General features: G+C 47.1%; 1 protein-coding gene across 1 annotated transcript in view; it reads left to right on the top strand.

Moving 5' to 3' along the window:
• The window catches only part of hhat (hedgehog acyltransferase), a 108295-nt gene extending 99641 nt beyond the window's left edge, over positions 1–8654 (top strand). The window contains exon 12 of the mRNA XM_063191981.1: positions 8051–8654. Within this exon, the coding sequence (XP_063048051.1) occupies positions 8051–8136 (86 nt within the window). The 3' untranslated portion in view covers positions 8137–8654. The remainder of the gene's footprint in view (positions 1–8050) is intronic.
• The last annotated feature ends 394 nt before the right edge of the window (positions 8655–9048 follow it).

Raw genomic sequence — 9048 nt, 5'->3', positions numbered from 1 at the left:
GATATGACAGTCCCTGACTCCAGCTAATGAAGCCACTGGAGGGACAGTCACACTCTGCCAGCTTTTACGTACGCCCGCACGCACACACACACACACACATGCATACACGCACACACTTGCGTGCGCACGCACACACACACACACACACAGACACACTAGTCGTTGGAAGTGCTCGTTTTATTTCAGATATCGCCTTTTTGAAACATTTAAAACAAGTGAGATTTAAGAGAAGAAAAGGATTCGACAATGGCTATTAACAACTCCTCTCTAACAGAACTCTGATCTCAGTCTTTGGACCCAGCCACTGCATAAATGAACACTTTTATCTACAAAAAAGGCAAGAAGTCTTATTGCACTTCTGTCAAAATCACATAGAATACCAGTCGAAGCTAATGACGCCTGCTGTGCTATTTCTGACAATACGCAGAAGTAGGGCTGGGTAATAACACAGAGACATTTTAACTGCTAATCGACAATGATCAAGCATATGAGTGCTTTTCATTGTTACTGATATTTTTTTTCTTTCTCTGCTTTCATTCTGTACTGTGTTTTGATGTGGCGGTCCTGTAGAATTCTATTCTACTGTTAGCCAGCATGAAAATTGAGCATTTCTAATGGGCCACTGGTGCAGGTTTAAAGTGAAAACACACCAGTTCTGTCATTTAGTACACTTGTAGACAATTCAGAGGAAAGAGTGGTCTGATATTTTGTAGCTTCAACTAGTTGCTAAGAGAGACTGTCAATTGGTGCAGGTTACCGGTATGTCTGTTTGCTGAGAACAGAGTTTACAAGGCAACTCTGCCAGATCGAGCTCGAGGAGCTTTGTAGTCATGATAGCCAGACTAATTCCATTCTACTCTATTACTGTGTGCAAGTACAAGTGGCCTGGAGTGGATTTCCATCCCTTTGATTATTCCCACATGCCTTGGATATCTACAGATACTGTGCTGGAGTTTTTTTCTTTTGTAAATGAAGTCAATTTCAAAAGGCACTTGGATTTTTTTCCCTCTTTCTTCAATTCTTTTTTCTTTTCTTTTATTCTAATTGTCTGCAAATCAATGCTCTTAAATCATGTATGTACTCTAATGGTGCTGACGGGAGCGGTGTGGATTATTTATGGAGCTGCCGGAGCTGGCTATGGTGTAGAGAGGAGGGAGAGGAGGAGATGAAGAGGAAGAGGAGGAGCTGGATATGGTGTAGAGAGGAGGGAGAGGAGGAGATGGCTACGGTATAGAGAGAAGAAATAGGAGACAGAGGCTGATGAGAAGATGAAATAGAAGAGGAAGAAAGGGAGAGGAGAGGAGAGGAGAGGAGGAGATGGGAGGAGGAGGAGTAGAGGATGAGATGGAGGAGGAGGAAAGGAGGGAGAGGAGGAACAGGAGGAGATGGAGAAGGAGAGGTTGAGGAGGAGTAGAAGAGAGGTTGAGATGAAGGAGGAGAGGAGAGGATGAGATGGGGTCGGAGTAGAGAAGAGGATGAGATGGAGGAGGAGGAGGAGGAGGAGATGGCTATGGTGTAGAGAGGAGGAGATGGCTACGGTGTAGAGAGGAGGGAGAGGAGGAAAAGAAGATGAGAAGATGAAATAGAAGAGGAAGAAAGGGAGAGGAGAGGAGAGGAGATGGGAGGAGGATGATGATGAGGAGGAGATGTGAGGAGGAGTAGAGGATGAGATGGAGGAGGAGGAAATGAGAGAGAGGAGGAACAGGAGGAGATGGAGAAGGAGAGATTGAGTAGAAGAGAGCTTGGGAGGAAAGGAGGAGAGGAGAGGATGAGTAGGAGGGAGAGAAGGAACAGGAAGGGATGGAGAAGGAGAGGTTGAGTAGAAGAGAGCTTGGGAGGAAAGGAGGAGAGGAGAGGATGAGATGGAGGAGGAGAGGATGAGATGGAGGAGGATGAACGGAGAGGGAGATTGCACTCTTGTTGTTTGGACCATCAGACAGACTACCCACACCCACACACACAGACAAACACAAAAAGCATGGATGCATGCATGTACATTCTCTCTCTCTCTCTCTCTCACTCACTCACTCACTCACTCACTCACTCACTCACTCACTCACTCACTCACTCACTCACTCACTCACTCACTCACTCACTCACTCACTCACTCACTCTCTCTCTCTCTCTCTCTCTCTCTCTCTCTCTCTCTCTCTCTCTCTCTCGCTCTCTCGCTCTCGCTCTCTCGCTCTCGCTCTCGCTCTCACTCTCTCATTTTCTGTATCTTTCTCTCAGGCATACACACAAACTCTTTTTCTATCTTGCACTCTCTTACTCTCACACACACACACTAAATGCGTGGTGTGATAAGATTATATTAGTTTTCAGTGCCTATGAGCTTGCTGAGACCACAAAAATTAGTGGTCAACTGATTGTCCTGCTTCTCATAAACAAACACACATACGCGCACACACACACACACACACACACACACACACACACACCACAAGTGCAGACTTTTTACAAGTTTCCTCCAGCTCTTGGGGGGGGGGCTTTCATGTTTTCTTTGATATATTTATTTATTTGCTTATTTATTTATCTATTTGGGGATAAATATGGTTAGGGATGGGCACTGTGGCGAGATGAGCCAGCGTGCCTAATGCCCGTCCAACTCTGCCCAGAAAAACACATGGCCGTCATTGACACCCTTATTGCACCGCAGAGAGCAATCCAATCACCGCTTCCGTGGGCAATAACCATTGCGCATCGCTCAGCCTCATACACACAAACACACATGCCCACACTGCCACACACATTCGCTCACGTGCACAGTGCACAAACACACGCACGCACGCACACAGACACAGACACACACACACACACACACGCACACACACACACACACACACACACACACACACACACACACACACACACACACACACACACACACACACACACACACACACACACACGCACACACACACACACACACACACTTGCACACTCTGGCACACTCTGGCACAGACATATGTGAGTCCATACACACAGCACACACACACACACACACACACACACACACACACACACACACACACACACACACACACACACACACACACACACACACACACACACACACACACACACACACACACACGTATCCTATCCAGAGAGAGAGAGAGAGAGAGAAACACACACATACACAGTACTAGCCTGGTATTGACCGTCTCTGTGGTAGCTGGCCTGGCAGCTGCTATTACCCATGTAGGGTCAGTGTACAGCAGAGTAGAGTAGAGTAGTGTGGTAAGTAAAGATGGGAGAGGAAGTTCTCTATGGGGAAGGGTGTGGCTTACAGATGTGACCCAAATCCAAACGATAGGGACATGTGTGAATGGCAGATGAAGGCAGGCAGGTAGGCATCACTCTACTGGGCTGCCATCCAATTCACTCATCCCCAGTGGAGAAGTCGATCCTCAGGACAAAGAGGATCCGTGTGACAAGAGGAGGACGGGTGGTTGGAGGTGGGGGTGGGATGGAGTTTGCTTTTTTATGGAGCAGAATGGGGGAGGGAGCAGCCAGACGGAGGGCCGTAGTGGAGGAAGAGGAGGAGGGCAGGGAAGAGGAGGAGGAGGATATTGGGGGTTAGGGGAGGGATGCTGGGTTTTTTTTGCTATGAAGGAGTGTGTTGGGGAAGGAAGGATTGGGATGGAGGGATGCAGAGGAGGAGAAGGTGGGGAGGGATAACATTTGATTTTCACGAGGGAGCGTGTTACAGGAGGGAGGAATGGGATGGAGATGTGTGGATAAAGTGGAGGAGGAACGGAAGATGAGGAGGTGGGCAGGATATGTGTGGAGTTTGATCTCTATGAAGGAGTGTATTTGGGGAGGTAGGAGCAGAATGCAGAGGAGAAAGAGGGATGCAGGGCTTTTTTCCCCTGTGTACACGTGAACACGGCACATGGATTAAAAAACACCATTGTGACAGATGCGTTAGAAATCTTCAGTTAAACATTTTTTTTTAATTATCTGCATTAATACATGTCAACAAAATGCCCAAACTGATATGTTTTCAAAAGTATACAAGTGTAAACAGAGTGGGAGTGAGTTTGATTTTTTTTCTGCGGAGGTGGCGGGAAGGTCAGCTAAGAGGCACACTGTAAGAGGATAAAGTGGCAGACGAGTGCACACCAGCGCTCTACTGGACTGGTATGGGGCCGCGTTCCAATTCACCCCCTCCCAAGAAGAAGGAAGTCGTTCCTCAGGCTAAAGTGTGTGTGCGTGTGTGTGTGTGTGTGTTACAGAGAAGTGAGGTGGTGGAGGGAGGAGTGGGATGGGGTTGTGTTTTTCTTACATCCCTAAGAAGAAGGAAGTCGTTCCTCAGGCTAAGAGGAAGGATGGAGTGTGTGTTTGTGTGGGGTTTTGTTTTACAGAGCAGTAGAAGGGTGGAGGGATGAGTGTGATGGGGTTGTGTTTTTTTACGTTGGAGGATGTCTTTTTCTGGAGGAGGGCGGCGATGGGAGTGGGAGTGGTTGGAGCAGTGGAGGGATGGGATTGTGTTTTTGCGGAGGATGGAAGGTCAGAGAGACGTGAGGATATGTGGGGCATGGGGCCACCGGTGAAGAGGGTCAGCTGAAGGATAGAGGTGGGAGTGGGGAGGAGGCAGGCGGATGTCAGAGGTGAGGTGTGGTGTGGTCTAGGATGGTGGAGGAGGGTGTACGGTGGGTTGTTGGTGACTCATATCGACTGCAAGATATCAAGAACACACTCACTGGAACACACGGACAGAGAAACACACACACACACACACACACACACACACACACACACACACACACACACACACACACACACACACACACACACACACACACACACACACACACACACACACGTCTTCAAAAATACATTTGTGAAGGCAAACGTATCATAAAAATGCATTGTCAGTACAAACACTTAACGCACATAGAGATATAAGAAGAATCAGTCATAAAATCTCTAACAACAAATAATAACATTGGGGCTTTTGAGTAAAACCGTGTTAGTGTCGACGTTACCATGACGTTACCATGATCTCACCCACTTGTATGGGAGGCCGAAAATATCAAGAACTCTCGCACACTATCGAACCCTCATTCACACATTATCAAACTCATGCTCACACAGGCTCACCTACCTATCATAAAAATGCATTGTCAGTACAAACACTAAACACACATACAGATATTAGTGGAATCACAAAATCTCAAACTAGAAATAACAACATTGGGGCTTTTGAGTACAACCATGTTAGTGTTACCATGACGTTACCGTGATCTTACCCACTTGAGTGCTACCTTATCCCTTGAGGTGTCACCTTGGCGGTGCCTTAGAGCACATCTGATCTTATCGCTAGCAGGAGTTGGTTTGAGACACACTATTGATCCACATGGATAACCTCCACATACGTAAGCACACACACACATATACACACACAAACATTAACACATGCACGCACGCACACACACACACAGACGTTTGCGCACGCACACAAATACATACACACACAGACACACAGACACACACTTCATTGTTGGCATAGACGCTCATTTGATCATGGTGGAGAATCTTGGTTGGACACACACACACACACACTTCCGAACGGTCCATCTGGCCACTATGAATGGTCTTGTTTGGTATGTTGGGGAGTCCTAGTCACAGTCCTTGATACTAATGTGGCGTAATCCAGTTCTAATCCTGTTGTCACTCGCCACTCGTGGACGAGGCCGTCACCTACACACAAACACACACACACACACACACACACACACACACACACACACACACACACACACACACACACACACACACACACACACACAGACATTCATTTAACCTTAACACATACACAAACAAAGGGGAGTATCATTCATTTATTTGTGCAATCCTAACACACACACTTTTTTGTTTCTTCTTTTCTGATTTGTCTTCATCTCTCATGCCTTAAATTGAACGTTCATTTCATCTCTATTGCATTTTCATTCGTATGATTTTGTACGCAAAATGCCTCTCCTTCTCAATATCCGTCCTAATGCCTACTAGTGGTGTCAACAATGATCGATTCGGCGATGCAATCCAATGCGGAGCATGGGCGATCCAGAATCGATCCGGCAAGTTCCAGAATCGATCCGGCAATTTTTTTTAAGTTTCAATTACTTCCATGGATATTTCGGGAGCAAATGAATGTTAAATTAAATAAAAGAACTTCAAAACATTGCAAGACTGATACAGACTGATACAGAAAACAGCCAATAAATTGTTGCTCAGTATCTGACTACTTGTATTGCCTCATCATGACTGATGAAACATTTGCTTTGCTTTCAGTAGAAATGTAATGCATTGCAATGCATTGTAGAATTGAATCGGATCAGATCGGATCGCATAGAATCGAATCGAATCGAATCGCTACCTCTCGAATCGTGATCGAATCGGATCGTGAGGGCAGTGCCGATCCACACCACTAATGCCTACATCTCCTCCTTTCATCCCTCCGCATTTATTTTCCGCCCATATCTCCCCCTCCCTCCATCTCTTCAACCCGGTGCAATTCTCTCTGTGCGTGTGTGTGGTGTGTGTGTGTGTGTGTGTGTGTGTGTGTGTGTGTGTGTGTGTGTGTGTGTGTGTGTGTGTGTGTGTGTGTGTGTGTGTGTATGTAAACTTGTAAACTGTGTGTGTGTGTGTGTGTGTGTGTGTGTGTGTGTGTGTGTGTGTGTGTGTGTGTGTGTGTGTGTGTGTGTGTGTGTGTGTGTGTGTGCATTCAATGTCTCTTTTTGGGCGGTATTCGCAGAGAAATCTGTTGAATTTATCAGTTTTTGCTACACAGCCTAGAGATCTAGATGTGCCTTAATGGCATAAAATGTATTTTTTTTGCATAGTCTGCCTGTCACACCCTAATGTCTGGCATTGATTTCCCCATAGGCAGCATGCTGAAGCCTGACTAAATGGTGTATTTGGCTGCACGCAGACACATACACATGCACACAAACATGCGCGTGCACTTACACACGCGCGCACACCTACACACCTACACACACCTACACACACACACACACACACACACACACACACACACACACACACACACACACACACACACACACACACACACACACACACACACACACACACACACACACACACGCACACTTCTCCAGCTGTGTCACAAATCCGCAATTGATTTTGAAGAGGGATGGACAGCAGGATGATATTGCTGCATCTCCTGTCACAGCGGGACGAGGCATTCATCCAAAAGTCCTGTTCTGTTCTGCACTCACTCTGTCTGTCTGTCTGTCGGTCTCTGTCTCTCTCTTTCTCCCTGCCTCTGCACTTTCCAACTGTGTTCTGCTCTGCTCTATAACTCTTTTCTCTCTGCCCTCTACCTCTCTCTGCCTCTGCTCTCCCTCGTCTGCTCCCTCTGCCTCTGTTCTTCCTGCTCTGTTCTCTCTATCTGTCTGTCTGTCTGTCTGTCTGTCTGTCTCTCTCTATCTCTCTCCCTCTCTCTGCCTCTGTTATTCTCTGCTCTATCACTCTGTCTGGTCTGCTCTCTGCCTCTGCTTGCTCTGACCCTTTCGCCAGTAGGTTTTTATCCATCCCACCATACCCAAAACAGATAAGCTGGAGTGCCCCAGCCTCCGGCTGAATGTCTGGGTAAAGCTGCTGTGATTGTGTGAGACTGTGTTCGGTTGCGTCAAATATCCTGGTTCTTTGGTGTAGTTGTCAGAGCCCCAGGTCCAGGGGTGCGTTTCTCAAAAGTGTTGTTGCTAACTAAGTTAGCAACTTACTTGTTTGCAATGCAATTTCCCATTGGCAACCTACTAAGTTGCTAATTGGTTAGCAACAATGTTTTCGAGAAACGGAGGTCCTGGCACGGCATGTTGTTTTTTGTGTTTGATCTTGCATTTGTAACCCGAGGGTGTGTGATGTTGCGTAACTGAGTCTCTGTGTGTGTGTGTGTGTGTGTGTGTGTGTGTGTGTGTGTGTGTGTGTGTGTGTGTGTGTGTGTGTGTGTGTGTGTGTGTGTGTGTGTGTGTGTGTGTGTGTGTGTGTGTGTGTGTGTGTGTGTGTGTGTCTGCAGGGTGGTCCAACATCGCCATACCCATGCTGGGCTTCCTCTACTGCTTTGCCCAGGTGGGATTGGAGTGGGATCGCACACCAAGATGACCCTTCATGTCAACAGACTCCCAAAATGCAACAGTAGCCGCCATGTGATGGAGCAGCGGACCTCACCATTTCTGTGTGTGTGTGTGTGTGTGTGTGTGTGTGTGTGTGTGTGTGTGTGTGTGTGTGTGTGTGTGTGTGTGTGTGTGTGTGTGTGTGTGTGTGTGTGTGTGTGTGTGTGACTGGAATGGGATTGCACGGCAAGATGGACCCTTATGACAACTGACTCCCAAAATGCTAGTGGCAGTCATGTGATGGAACTTATCTCAACCCGGCTCCCATCTTGCATGAGTTTCTCCCATCTTGCACCATCCAAGTGACGAGCCTGGCATCACCGAGCACATCTGCCTCCCTCCTCTGAAGCCGGACTTCCACTTCCTCAGCCAAGTCCTTTCATGTGCTCACACACACTCCATGTGGCTTGCAATGACGTTAATATACTGTATACGAATGGCCTCAGTGAGGCTGTGAAGTCTGTTCTGCTGTACTGCGCAACTGGGAAAATATAATGATTGACTGTATACTGTTGTAGTTTTGTTAAAAGCTGATCTGAAATCAGATTTACTTTACTCCTATATTACCCTTTGCGTGCGTGCGTGCGTGTGAGAGAGAGAGAGAGAGAGAGAGAGAGAGAGAGAGAGAGAGAGAGAGAGAGAGAGAGAGAGAGAGAGAGAGAGAGAGAGAGAGAGAGAGAGAGAGAGAGGGGTAAGGTTGATATCTCCAGTCACTTCTCTTTGATTAGTGTCCAGTTTAGCTTTAGCGACTGGGCTAGCATTCCAATCCCCCTATCTCCACCCCATCCCTCGATGCGTCCACACGGTATGTACTCTAACAGTGAGAGCGGATCTCTACCAGTAATCTGATTACCGCGTGGGTCAGACACCCAAATCCCCTTCATTAGAGGAGACTTAGACA

This window comes from Engraulis encrasicolus, chromosome 24, assembly GCF_034702125.1.
Source record: "Engraulis encrasicolus isolate BLACKSEA-1 chromosome 24, IST_EnEncr_1.0, whole genome shotgun sequence".
In the NCBI taxonomy this organism is placed as follows: Eukaryota; Metazoa; Chordata; class Actinopteri; order Clupeiformes; family Engraulidae; genus Engraulis; species Engraulis encrasicolus.
The sequence above is the reverse complement of the archived record's forward strand: the minus strand, read 5'-3'. Positions and strand labels throughout refer to the sequence as shown.